The 13,423-nt window shown below is 37.6% G+C and overlaps 2 protein-coding genes across 3 annotated transcripts; both read left to right on the top strand.

The window, feature by feature from the left end:
- The first annotated feature begins 5,859 nt into the window (after window positions 1-5,859).
- Window positions 5,860-8,788, top strand: LOC104092407 (dirigent protein 17-like). Of its 2 annotated transcripts, none has more exons than XM_009598003.4 (2): window positions 5,860-6,019; window positions 7,228-8,788. In XM_009598003.4, exon 2 carries the CDS (start codon window positions 7,277-7,279, stop codon window positions 7,766-7,768), a length of 492 nt encoding a protein of 163 aa, XP_009596298.1. In that variant the 5' UTR covers window positions 5,860-6,019; window positions 7,228-7,276; the 3' UTR covers window positions 7,769-8,788. The 2 variants fall into 2 exon arrangements, with proteins under 2 accessions (XP_009596298.1, XP_009596296.1); XM_009598001.4 differs by having other exon boundaries at window positions 5,862-6,019; window positions 7,253-8,788.
- Window positions 8,789-9,533: 745 nt separating this feature from the next.
- Window positions 9,534-13,093, top strand: LOC104092408 (uncharacterized). Its single transcript, XM_070195067.1, has 3 exons — window positions 9,534-9,826; window positions 11,055-11,415; window positions 11,600-13,093. Exons 2-3 carry the CDS (start codon window positions 11,065-11,067, stop codon window positions 12,848-12,850), a joined length of 1,602 nt encoding a protein of 533 aa, XP_070051168.1. The 5' UTR covers window positions 9,534-9,826; window positions 11,055-11,064; the 3' UTR covers window positions 12,851-13,093.
- The last annotated feature ends 330 nt before the right edge of the window (window positions 13,094-13,423 follow it).

Below are 13,423 nucleotides of genomic sequence, written 5' to 3' on the forward strand. Positions count from 1 at the left end.
TCATAGCATAGAAATGGTTGGGCCCTCTTGAACTCTATGCACCACCCCTAGCTGCACCACGCCCTGTTGGTTCTTGAGGGCCTCGAGCTGGAGGGGGTGCTGAAGATGTAACAGCTATAGAACTAGATGGTTGTGTTGTGCCCCTGCCCGTACCCTGGTGGGATGAACGACATTCCCTCTGAATATGACCCCCCAATCCATACCCGTAACATATAGGTAAGTCCATGTAGCAGATCCCCGAGTTTATCTTCCCACACCTGGGGCATAGGGGCCTCCGCTTCTGCGGGAATCTCCCTCGTGGTCGGCCCTGATGGTGGGGTCCCCTGGTGCCCTGATTGGGCCTGAAGCGACTCCCCTGCTACTGACTGTGCCCCGCTGGCGGTGCACTGGCTAAAGACTAAGCATAAGATTGGGATGGCCATAATGACCCTCTCCTGAAAGCTGATATTCTCCCACCAAATGACTCCCCAAAGTTGCCTGCGGACCGGGCTTTGCTGGTACCCTCTCGCTCCCTTCTGTTCTTCAATTTACGGTCCTCTGTAGCTTGAGGAAATGCTACCATTTTTCCATAGTTCATATCTGAATTCAAGACCTCTGTAGAAACCTCATTGATAACCAAGGGGCTAAGGCCATGCACAAACCGGTGCACTCTAGCCTCCATAGTAGGCAATATGTGAATAGCATATTTTGACAGGCACGCGAACTTTGTGTGATACTCTCACACACTCCTACTCCCTTGCTTAAGATTCTCAAACTCTGTGGCACGGGCTGCCCTAGTCTCGGTATGCAATAAATGGTCTATTAAGGCATCAGTAAACTTGCTCCACCTCGTTGGAGGGCTCCCCTCCTCCCGAGAGTCCTCCCACAGCTCAAACCAAGAATATGCCACCCCTTTCAGGCGGTAGGCAGCCAACTCCACTCCTTCCGTCTTAGTAGTCCGTGGCAATCCTAAGAGCATATGCATCATGAGTTTGGACAGTCAATATACCTGTGACAACATCTGGAGAAGCCTATACACTCTGGCGACCACTCATAGCATAGAAATATTTGGCCTCCTGAACTCTGTGCACTACCCCTAACTGCACCACGCCCTGCTGGTGCCTGAGAGCCTCGAACTGGAGGGGGTGCTGAAGATATAGCAGCTATAGAACTGGATGGTTGTGTTGTGCCCCTACCCGCACCCTGGCGGGATGAACAACACTCCCTCTGAATATGACCCCTCAATTCGTACCTGTAACATATAGGTAAGTCTTTGTAGCAGATCCCGGAGTGCATCTTCCCACACCTGGGGCATGGGGGCCTCCGCTGCTGTAGGAATCTCCCTCCTGATCGGCCGTGATGGTGGGGTCCCCTGCTGCCCTAATTGGGCCTGAAGCGACTCCCCTGCTGATAACTGTGCCCCGCTGGTGGTGCACTGGCTGAAGACTGAGCATAATACTGGGATGGCCCTGATGACACTCCCCTGAAAGCTAATCTTCCCCCACCAAATGACTCCCCAAAATTGCCCGCGGACCGGGCCTTGCCGGTACCCTCTCGCTCCCTTCTGTTCTTCAACTTATGGTCCTCTGTAGCTTGAGCAAATGCTACCATTTTCCCATAGTTCATATTTGAATTCAAGGCAGCTGTAGCGGCCTCATTGATAACCAAGGGGCTAAGGCACTCCACAAACCGGCGCACTCTACCCTCCATAGTAGGCAACATGTGAATAACATATTTTGACAAGTGCGCGAACTCCATGTGATACTTCCACACACTCCTACTCCCTTGCTTAAAATCTGTGACACGGGCTGCCTTAGTCTTGGTAGGCAATAAATGGTCTATAAAGGCATCAGCAAACTCACTCCACCTCAATTGAGCCTCTCTCTCTCTCTCTCTCACTCACTCACTCTAGGACCCTCTCTCTCTCTCACTCTAAAAATATCAGAAAATATGTTCAAAATGGTCCAAGGTAGGTATTTTAATGGAATATGGTCAGGTTTAAAACCCCAAAAATGAAACTCATGAATGGGTTTTGCGATCGTATATACGCCCGCATAATGGTTATGTTGTCCACGAAATGACCGCGAAATTGGGTGGCAAAACTGGAAAGAAACTGACTTGGTCTGCGGTCACTATGCGGCTCGCAGACCTGTTCTGCGGTCGCATAATGCAACGCATAACGGTTCTGCGGTCGCATAGTACAACGCAGAACCTCCCTCCGAAAAAGTCTTAGGATGATTATGCGACAAAAGTGTGGCCCGCAAAACGGTTATGCGGTCGCATAATGGCCGCGAAATTGACATCAAAATGCCCTAGAAAACTGTCCCACTCTGCGACCAGTCTGCGGTCCGCAGAGTTGTTCTGCGGCCGTAAAAATGCTTACTTTTGTCCAACATTTTCCTTCAACTCCCCAACGCACTGTTCAATCTAAAAAGTCCGAAAGAATTTTTACTGTTATTAACCTCTACACCTACTTTGAGATCACGAAATCCGAGTTTTAGGAAAAAAGAATTTATGGGCCTTACACCTAAATACCATTATCATTGATTGAATACATAGTCCAAAATTTGGGTACACTTTATGTCCCAATTACAACCAGTGATACCGAATAAAATGTGTTGTTATCGCACGTTAAACGATCAACCAGTAATACCATTCCAAACCCACAACATAAATATCATAACTATCACCAAGCGATATTGTTTCCACCTTTTAGCATTAAGTGCAGTTGCATCATTCTTTTTGGCCATCTTCAACAACCCTTGTAGCTTGATTTGGAAATTGAGGTTCATACCACATAAACAATTTGCATCCACCTTTCTTCTGCAAAAAACAGACCAAAAAAAGATACAATTTGTAAAATCAACAAATAATGAAGAACAATTCAACAACAACGATAAACTCATGTGCTTACTTCGTCAATTATGTAGTGATAAAATCGACGACTTGGGTTTCTCTCTGGCCATGATGTTTTCAATAGAGCATTGATCCCACAGTGACAAATAATCAGTCCATTTTGTGATTTCATTGTCCTTTGGAAAATCGAACCAGACGAACTGCCAATTACATTTACATCGAGTCACTACAGAAAAAAGAAAGAAAGAAATATAAGAAAAACCCATGCCAATAAAGAGAAAAGGAAGAAAGAAACAGAAGAAAATCATTTACTTGTTCGAGCCTTCAGTTACGGGTTTGAAACAACATAAAGATATTGAGAAATTTCATCTTGGATCTTCGATCTCCTATGTTAGAGACGAATTCGCTTTTTTACCGTTGGAATCCTCCATGTCAGCGAAAAAATCAAACTTTACGCGCCTATTTTTGTTTAAAGTCACGTTATATTACAAGTCAGCAGTCTGTGTTTAATTGACACACATGGGAGGATATTCGCGTCCCTAATAGGAAAGAGCCAAACTTTACGTGTCCATGTGAAAATCGGTGCCAAATTTCGGTCCCTGTCTATGTATTTGGCCAAAGATAAAAGGTTTTGTTAGAAAGATGCACTATTAAGCATTGTATGTATGTGTGGGACAATGTTGTACTTATTGGAGGGCTGCCTATGGATGTGAGGTTGGTGGAGTAGAATGTACGGGAGTTGCTAGGAATGTCGGCCTTTGTCAAGAAGCTTGTGTCCACTTTAATCAACTTCAACAAGATGCTTTATTTTCATTATCTCTGTTAACAATTATAAGGTGAAAAAGAACAAGCAGAAGAGCAACATACATAAATCATCAAAGGGTTTGGTGGGATCAATATGATCTCTACTTTTAAATAAGGGTCTCGAATTCAAGTCCCGTGAATGTTTTCCCCTTAAATGAGTCTTATGCAGTATGAATTTAAATTAGTTAGAACCCCAATACAAGCATTCAGTGGAAGACAAAAAAAAAAAAAAGCAAATATATATATATGAGCATGGCTTACTCTTGGAATATATGTACACCAATTTACCATAAAAATAAAAATAAAATGATTCATTTCAACACACCACTTCTACCACATCAAACCTATATCATTGACTCAATTTTGTTTAATTCCCTTAGAAATGCGTAATGCTAACAATACTATGTTAAAGCAATAATCCTTACTGAATCGTACGTTCTATGTATTTTCTTATAAAAAGATAAGGAATCTGATTTTTCTGAATATTAGGATATATAGGGTGTGTTTGGTATGAAAGAAAATATTTTCCCATTTTTTACTGTTCGGTTGCATAAAATAGTTTGAAAAATATTTTTCTAGATATCACATTTTCCTGAAATTGAAGGAAAAATACTTCCCTAGAAAAAGTTAGGAAAATATTTTTCAAAAACTCCACTCATCCTCACATCTAACCCCCAACCCCATCCAACTTCAATTTTCTGTTTTTTTTTTTCGTTTTTTTGCGTCACCCACCCACCCCAATTTTTTTTGTTACTTCTATTTTTGCATTTTTAATTTTCTGTTTTCTGCACCACCCACCCACCTCAACCCCTCCCCTGAAATTTTTTATTTTATTTTATATTTTCAGTTCTTATTTTTTCATTTTTCAGTTTACAAGTTCAAAATTTTACAAGTTCCAAAATTATGAGTTCGGAAGTTTATGTGGTTGGAAGTTTGCGAGTTTAGAAATTATAAAATTTTCGGGTTCGAAAGTTTGCGGGTTCGAAAGTTTAGCGGTTCAGAAGTTTATGAAATTTGTGGGTTCGGAAGGTTGTTGGTTCAAAAGTTTATGGCTTCATGTTTATTGTATCTAAATTATTTATGAATGCTCTTGAGAAGTTATTTTCCTTAATTTGCGTACCAAACACCAGAAAATGAGTAAGATTACTTCTAATTTTTCAAAACATTCGTTATACCAAACACACATGTAGAGTAATGCAATCACAACCTTTATAATTTGCTTGAAACTCACATTCTTACTTACGCCAGAAGATTTGTCTAATGCTAATTAATTTCCTCGTCAAGATCACCAACATTACATAACCGTCTTTCTCTCATCAAACCGAGCAAAATTTCCAAATATCTTATTAAACTTCTTCATTTTTTCTCAATGATGTAATATAATGTAATAGAATTTTTTTGAACAAGCAATATGATATATTATTGAAGGAGAGCCGGCTTGGAGCAACAGTAAAATTGTCTCTGTATGACATATAAGTCATGAGTTTAAGCCGTACAAACAACAATTAATATTTGTATTGGGACATATTGTCTACATCACACCACTCGGGATGCAACTCTTCCCCAAACCCTACGTAAACGCCATATACTTTATGCATCGAGATGCCCTTTTAATATTTTTTTCCCCTCAATTTTCAACTGCCCTTTTAATATGATATAATATTATAGATGTACACACATTAGCACAAATAGCACTTGGGGTGCACTAGCAAAGTAGGGTGCTCTGCTTCTATTACACCTTATTGAAATCAAATAGCTTGGTGGGCGTTCGGAAGTATTGTGAAATTTCGGGAAAAAGTGAAAACAAAATTCAAGTTAAAAATGAAATTTGAAAATTAAAATTGTGTTTGAATATGAATACAATTTAGAGCCGTTTTTGAATTTTTATGAGTGTTTTGAAGTAAAAATTTTAAAAAATAATTTTTTGAAGTTTTTCAAATTCTAATTTTTTTTTCGAAATTCAACTTTAAGTGAATTTGAAATGGGCAAACACCAATTTCGAAGAAAAGTATTTAAAAAATCGAAAAAAAGAAATCTTTTTTATTGCCAAACGTGCCCTTAGACTCTTTGACTAAAATAACTAAAAAAATGTGGTTAACATTTTTAATCCCTTAAGTTTGTCAAGTTGTCAGTTGGACTAAAAGGTGTTCTACTTTGTAAACAAAAGAGACTAAAGATTATTAAGAGCATACTTAAAGGACAAATATAGACCTAACCCTCACAGATAGGGACAGTTTTGGCTAAAAACTGGGACCTAAATTCTGGTTTTTGGCCCGCCGCCCTCGAAATAGCTCTCCGGCGTCAAAACTCAAGCGTTCTTCTCTCCGTCACTTTCTCCGGCGAACACTTATCCTCTCTCTCTCGCCGGTGAAATCGAATTGTAAGTTCCATCCTTTTCTCTCGTTTTCGCTGTCCACTCTTCAATAATCTTCTCTTTCTCTTATGAAACAAAAACCCTAAACCCCTTTCCCTATGAATTCTAACTGTAGAGTACGAATTGTCATTTTAGTTAAAGTGATTTGCTTTGGATCCGCATAAAGAAAAGGAGTCCGATTTCTCATAGCTTTTGTAATTTACACTAGTTAACTTGCATTTGTATTTTTTCCCGGTGAAATTAACTGCTTCTAAGTTGTGATATTGTACTGATCTTTGAGTTAATTGATCTACCCAATCTGTCTTTTAATTTTAATATGTTTACATTTCTCCCTATAAACGGGGAAGTAATACTATGTTTGGATCATTGTTACCCATAATTTTATAATATATTGTATTGTATCGTTTTATAGATATAATGTTTGAATAGATTATATCGTTTGCTGTTGTTAAATAATATTTTTGTTGTTTGGTTTGAGTGTATCGTACTGTACTATAACCGATAAGTTTACTAAAATACCCCCAATTGTTTTAAATAAAATTTATCAAGAATTACACATAAAAATAATTTAAGACAACCTCTTTCTATTAATTTATCATTAATTACGTAGCTTGAAAACAAGAGCAAAAACCTGAAAAAAAGGTTAACTAATATTAGCAACAAACAAAATTTAAAATGATACAAAAGAGATAAATAATCGAACGGAGACTTGGATAAAAAGAACGGGGCAAACTAACTCTAAAAAAGATGGAAGAAGACAAAGTAGGTCAATAAGTTGGAGATTTGGAGTTAAAATAAAAAATAAATAAATGATAAAATAGAATTATAGAGTAATAAGTAAGGGCATAATTGGAAAAGAAAATAGGAAACGATCCCACCACAACAAATCGGTTATTTCATAAAATGGGGCTTTTGGTTGATCCGGAACAATGGATTTAACAATACAATACAATCAATTTTAAATAAACAATCAAAACAAACATTGTTTTGGGATAACAATACAGTACGATACAATGAGTAACAACCATCCAAACAAGCTCTAAAGGAAGCCACAGAAGAAGAAAAAAATAAATTAATCTAATTGGACATCTCTCTGTTTTTTTTTGCTTTGACAAATATCTGAATTGCTAAATGTTGAGATTAGTGGTCGAATCTAATTGGACGTTTCTTCTACTTCTTGTCATATGAAAGTGATAAGCTTCTTTTAATAACAGAAAATACTTGGTCATCTATTTATAGGGTTGATTAGAAGGATTGCTGGAAATGGATTTTACATGCAAAGAAAGTAATGCGGAGGACTATTTATCACCTGGAGTATTTGAGTTACCTGGAGAGCCGGCTGTCGTTATTAATGGGTTACCTCCCATTTCTTCAAGTGCTGATACCGTTTTACCCTGCCCAACAGTTACAAATGCAGAACCACGTAAGAATTCTGGTTTTGGGCAATGGCTTGAAGGAAGAGAAGTTCGCAAGTTGTTTGGGGACCAGTATTACTTTGGGAAAGTTACTGAATTTGATGAGGAAGTTGGTTGGTTCAAGGTGAAGTATGAAGATGGTGATTTTGAAGATCTTGAGTGGCATGAGTTGGAACAAATTCTTCGGCCTTTGGACATTACTATTCCGTTGAAAACATTAGCCTCAAAGATCATTAAGAGGAAGCAGAGATCTACTCAGAAGTCTGGAAAATCTGGGGGTGGAACTAGAAATCAAGGCATAAAAATGAAAAAGACAGTGTTGAAAAACGCTATTTCTTGAATTTATGTGAGAAACTCCCGTCATGTCAAACGTGGCATGGTATGTTTAGCTCCTATGGATAGAACAGCATATTTTCCATCTTCATGAGCAAGCCATGAGAATTTTGAAACATCATGTAGAGAATGGTTAGTAAGTATAGTCAGGTGAGTTGAGTATCCCTGTAGTTATATCGACTTCATTTAGCACATTCATTCAGTCTAGTCTATATTAGTCCAAAAGCATCATTTTTGAAATTTTTGGTTGAGTATCAAGTGAAGAATTGGTCCCCAATTTGCTTGGTCGCATCATCTCCGGGAGTCATTTCTGGAAAGTCGCATAATATGGATTTCATTGGTTGGATACTGAGTAAAGATCAGGGATGGTGTCTTTAAGATGCTGAGGACTGATGGCTCTACAACAGGGTTACTGTTGGACATTCGCTTATCCGTGGAAGGTTTCTGCCACATCTTCGTCTCTGGCTGATTGTAATAGTTGTTCCTTTTGTTGGGCTTGAACTTCATGTGGTAAATTGCGCAGGACTAATGAGATTCAATGACCTTCATCAGTTGAGTCTCCAAAGCGCTTTCAATGGCATTTCTTTCATAGCCCGATGTGCCAAGAAGAGTAATTAGATGTATAATCACGGAGATCTTGTATTAATGCCCTTCTTACATCGAGTATGTGAGGAAGAAGCCTCTGCTTGCTTAAGTTATGAATTTTAATGACGACGACTTAGAGACTCTCTGTTGGTGACACTTTTGATCGACGAACAAAGTTCCGCGGAATGCCAATGTCTGTGCTGCAGTAGGGCTATGCATGATTTCATGCCTATTGGTGTTTCTTATTTTTACTGCTAGTTGGAATTTGGCGCTCTATTTGCCATTGCTTAGTACATTTAGCTAATTTTTCTAGTTGACAGACGTCTTTTAGAAAGTAGTTTCTGTGGTCACTGGTCAGTCAACCAGATTACATTTGTTCAATAATTTTTATCTTGAAAAAGAGATGATACCAGTACCCCGTTAATTCATGTTTTGAGAATGATATATTGTGTAATTTACTTTGGAGAAAATGAAATACGAATACGTCTTTCAGTTTGATATTCTCATTTTTTGTTGTATAAACCAACTAAAATGAAGCGCCAAAAGAAAGAAGATCATATAAAATAGAAGTAATTTCTTAATAACTCATTTCAATCTAAAACAAACATAAAGTCATTTGCAAAAGAGAGAACTAGGTCAACGGACAATGGGTTTGGCAGACTGCAGCTCAACGGAGTCAAGTTTGGAGTTAAATTCAAAGTTTTTGGGATGCAAATTAGTGAAACTCCTCCAAAAAAAAAGGAGTTGTACTATGACCATGTATCAAACAAATTTTAAATATAATCATTTTAAAGATTTTCTATTGTAGAATTGTGATTCGTAATATTTTTTATGTAGCTCTAAAATTGTAATAATTATCTCAACTAGATACATCGATCCTTGTACTTTGATTGCAAGATTTTATAGGGAGGTTTTAGAGAGGAGATAAGATGAAAATCTTCCTTAGCCTAATCTAGAAAAGCAACTAAATTCCACTTCCCACCTAATTAATACTACTACTATTCTGTCAATGTCAACAAAAAAAAAGATAAAGAAAAAAGGAATAACAAAAACACACACACACTATTATATGTATCTGATTTCCACGACTACATCATCTAACGACTCAAATTATTCCACGTCAGCATCGTCTTCCTCCTCCTTTCCTTGCCTTTTTAACAAACGAAAACGCTTCGTTTTCTTCCTTTCTTGTTCACTCTGCCTCTCAACTCTCTTTCTCTCCATAGCTTCTTGTAGTTTCTCTTTATTTTTCTTTCTCTCTGTTTTTTCTTTTTTATAAGTATTTAATTTTCAGATATTTTAACAGTCAAAAATCAAAAAGGAAAATTTATACGATTTTCCCAATCCAAACAAGGCAGAGAACACGACTAATTTTTGTTCACTAATTTCTGCAGCAAAATGTGGTACCTTTGAATGTTGAAGCGTCGATACCATCACCCCATCACGTCAAAAAAGACTTCCCATTAATAAGTTAGTGAAGGTGAGATTAGCATTATTTTTGTATGTTGGTTTTATTTTCTTTTAAGTTTAATGTGGTAATGATGAGTATTCACGTCATGTTTTATGTGTGTGTACACTGACATACATGTATAGCATGTTGATGTATGCATGTAAGGGTTCTTTATAGGGATGTTTTTTAGAATAATGACACATAAACTTATTATATACTCCCAATTTTATATGCTCACTTTGATTGACAGAGATTAAGAATAGGGTTGGAATAATTTTTGTGGTTTAAGAGGAACCTAAAGTTATATATAAATGTACTTCTCTATTTTGGTGAATATTGAGACTATGATCATTTGGTTTTTTTAAAATAAAAGATTTGGACTTTATAGTACCCGTGTTATCAAAAGCCACCGCTTTGTCGCTTAAAGTGATGAAGCGAGTGAAGTGAGGGGTTCTCGTTTCACTCCCTTCACTTTAGTGTCATTGTTTACATTTCAAACAATGACATGCAAAGTGATCCTAACCAGAAACGGTCGATTATTTGAATCTCAACTTTGTGGAGTTAGATTAATATCAACATATGGTAAATTGGATGCTAAAATTCAATTACAATTTGATTGTTGTAGTACTAAATTCATATATATTTGGTATTTTTTATTTTCCGTAATTTGTGCGCTTCACTTTAAAGAAGTGTGCGCTTCATTTCTCACATTTCACTTCAAGCTCCATGAAATTTGTCGCTTCTTGCTCTTAAAAACACTTAATAGACTGAGTGTGTTTGGTATGACGAAAATCCATCTTCTAGGAAAATGTTTTCCACGGGGTGATACCAGGGGTGGATGCAGCCTAGAGTTACCGGGTTCATCTGAACCCAATACTATCGACGCAGAATATAAATTTGTGTATAAAAATTCATTAAAATTGCAACAAATAGTAGATATGAACCCATAACTTTAAAAATAAAAATGGGTTTAATGATAAGAACCTAAAATATTGAACCCATAAAATTAGAACCCTAGATTCGCCTCTGGGTGATACAGTATCGCATTGAAAGCTACGCAATTATGGACATCAATGAGAGAAAACAAATATAGGTTAGAGTAAGCAGAGAAATGTTCACATCTCAAGTGCATTAGCATACTTTTAATGATTCTGATAAGAAATGTGCTTGCCCTTCACATTGTGTAGTTAGAACCAGATAGATATTACAAGTATCAGGTGTTTAAGCTGATATTGGAGTTTTCTTTTTTTTTTGTCAGGATTTAGAAAATGAAGACCGTGAGTTGCAAAAACTTGACCAAAAAGACATCTGATGACATGCCTCATGACAAGAGAGACGTTCGTGCAGCAAAGATTCTGGTACAAATGGCCAAAGTGAAAGCCAGTTTTGCAAAGGAGTTCCCATCTCTTCATGTTAAAGATGGTGTGGTTAAAGGTGGCTGCCGATTCAGAACAGACAAGCCGATGAAGACAGAAAATGGGAAAAAATTAGACTTACAATCTGAAAGAGCTACTATTGCAGAGAGAAAAAGTAGAAAGAGGACATTCCATTCACTTGAAATATCAGATCATCTTAGTATAACAAGTAGATCATGCAAAAGAAATCTACAGAAAGCAAAGGTTTGTTCTATTTATGATCATAATGCTTTAGCTACAATGTTTTGATAACGATTATAGTTACAATGGATTGATAAGAAACTTCAGCAGCCTTTTAAATCAGATGATCATAATCTTTTAAACTGAACATATTCCAAGTTTATAATCGGTTAATAAAGTTGATAATGGAGGGAAGAAAAAATTGCAGGAAATGGAGGACGAGACTGGTGCTTCTAGGGACTGGATAAATCCCTCATTTCAGGAACCACTAAAGAAGCTGCAGTCAACTTGTATTGTCCCAACTATCCCTGATACATCCTCATTTTCCATTATACATCTTCTCTATGCTGTCCGAACTGCTTTAATTACACCACTTGGAAAAAACAACAGCCTCATTTTTGGCAAGTATGTTGAAACCAACAAGAAGAAACAAAGAAAGCATTCTGAAGGGGTCAGTTGGATTGAGAAGCATGGTGGATGTTTCTCTGGATTGAAAGGATTTGTCCGGAAGAACTTACCTTCTCTTACTACACATGAAATTGTGGAGCGTGTGAGATTGAATCCTTGTGCCTTTCATATTCTAGAAGCTGAGGAGCCGCTTCAGGATTTAGTCACTGGAGTTCTCAAAGTGTTCTCATCAAGAACATTACCAGTCGAAGCAAAATCACGAAAGGCACTTGTAATATATGACAGGCATAGCAAAAGTTGGTCATGGATTGGTCCGCTCCCTTCCTTTTTACTGCATTCTCACCATATTGAGGAAGAAACATCTCCTCAGGCTTGGGGTCTTCCACACAAAACTCTCGTGAAAATGGTTGATTCGTTTGCTTACTGGTTGAAAGAAGGGCAAGAGATGCAACTAAAAATTGGTAGTCTTCCGAAACCCCCACGTGAGTTGATGCAACATATCAACTATAGGGAAAGGTTAAAGGAATCGAGAGCTGTGAAGAGTCTTAGGACCATAAGTCCCTGCTGTGAGGCAGTGAGAGCTTATTTCCGTAGAGAGGAAACTCTAAGGTACACAGTACCTGACAGGGCTTTCTCATATACAGCCATTGATGGTCGGAGGTCTGTCGTTGCACCTCTGAAAAGTTATAGCGGAAAACCATCAACAAAGGTTCGTGATCACCATATTCTTAAACAAAATCGACCACCTCATTTTACTGTCCTTTGTTTAGTAAGAGATGCAGCTGCTAGATTGCCTGGAGGTGTTGGAACCAGAGCTGATATCTGCGTTTTGGTACGGGACTCTCAGTTCATTGTTGAGGACATTTCAGATTTGCAAGTTAACCAAGTTGTTAGTGGAGCTTTGGACCGTTTGCACTATGAAAATGATCCGTGTGTAAAATTTGAGAAGAAATGGCGTCTATGGGCCTATTTACATGGTGATCGACAAGAAGAAGATTTTGAATACGACTCTACATGTTCTGTGAAGAGAAGGAAGAGGGCAAAGAAATGACCTCTGAAATTTAAGGAAATGCTGATAATGTTTCAGAAAGTGCTAAGTTCAACCAATATATTCTTGTCTTTGTTGGAAGTGGTTCATCGGCCCTTTTCAGGAAGATAGTTAATGTAGGGTAACATATTTCAAGATTTCTGAGATCCTGTAAATAAAAGATCAAAGTTTTTCAGCTGTAGTGGATTGAATGCTCACATCTCCTATTTATATGCTTGGGCCAAATAATGTTTTTGTATTGCTGCATCTTCTGGATGCTTTTTGTTTAATATAAGTATCATTACTTCATTTAAAAATGTGCTAGTTGGTTTACTAATAACTGCATAAATGATATGATACTAGTGTTTGTAGCAATGAGAACGTTAACAATATTCGTTTAGTTTTTTCTATAAGTTGTGATTTTGTTTTCCTTGAGCTAAGGGTCTATTGGGAATAACCTCTCTACCTTCACAGTGTAGGGGTAATGTCTGCGTACACACTACCCTGCTCAGACCCCACTTGTGGGATTATATTGGGATACTCGTCATCAATCAAACAATAACAAGAGTATGTTTAGAGAGCAAATCTGCAAAACCT

This window comes from Nicotiana tomentosiformis, chromosome 2 (genome assembly GCF_000390325.3).
Source record: "Nicotiana tomentosiformis chromosome 2, ASM39032v3, whole genome shotgun sequence".
Classification (NCBI taxonomy): Eukaryota; Viridiplantae; Streptophyta; class Magnoliopsida; order Solanales; family Solanaceae; genus Nicotiana; species Nicotiana tomentosiformis.

What these genes read in the sequence shown, in the direction of transcription:
- LOC104092407 (XM_009598003.4), top strand. Translation starts at nt 7,277, where the DNA reads ATGGATTTTACATGCAAAGAAAGTAATGCGGAGGACTATTTATCACCT.
- LOC104092408 (XM_070195067.1), top strand. Translation starts at nt 11,065, where the DNA reads ATGAAGACCGTGAGTTGCAAAAACTTGACCAAAAAGACATCTGATGAC. An exon ending in GAAATCTACAGAAAGCAAAG is followed by an intron (nt 11,416 to 11,599) that starts GTTTGTTCTATT and finishes AAAAAATTGCAG; the next exon opens with GAAATGGAGGACGAGACTGG.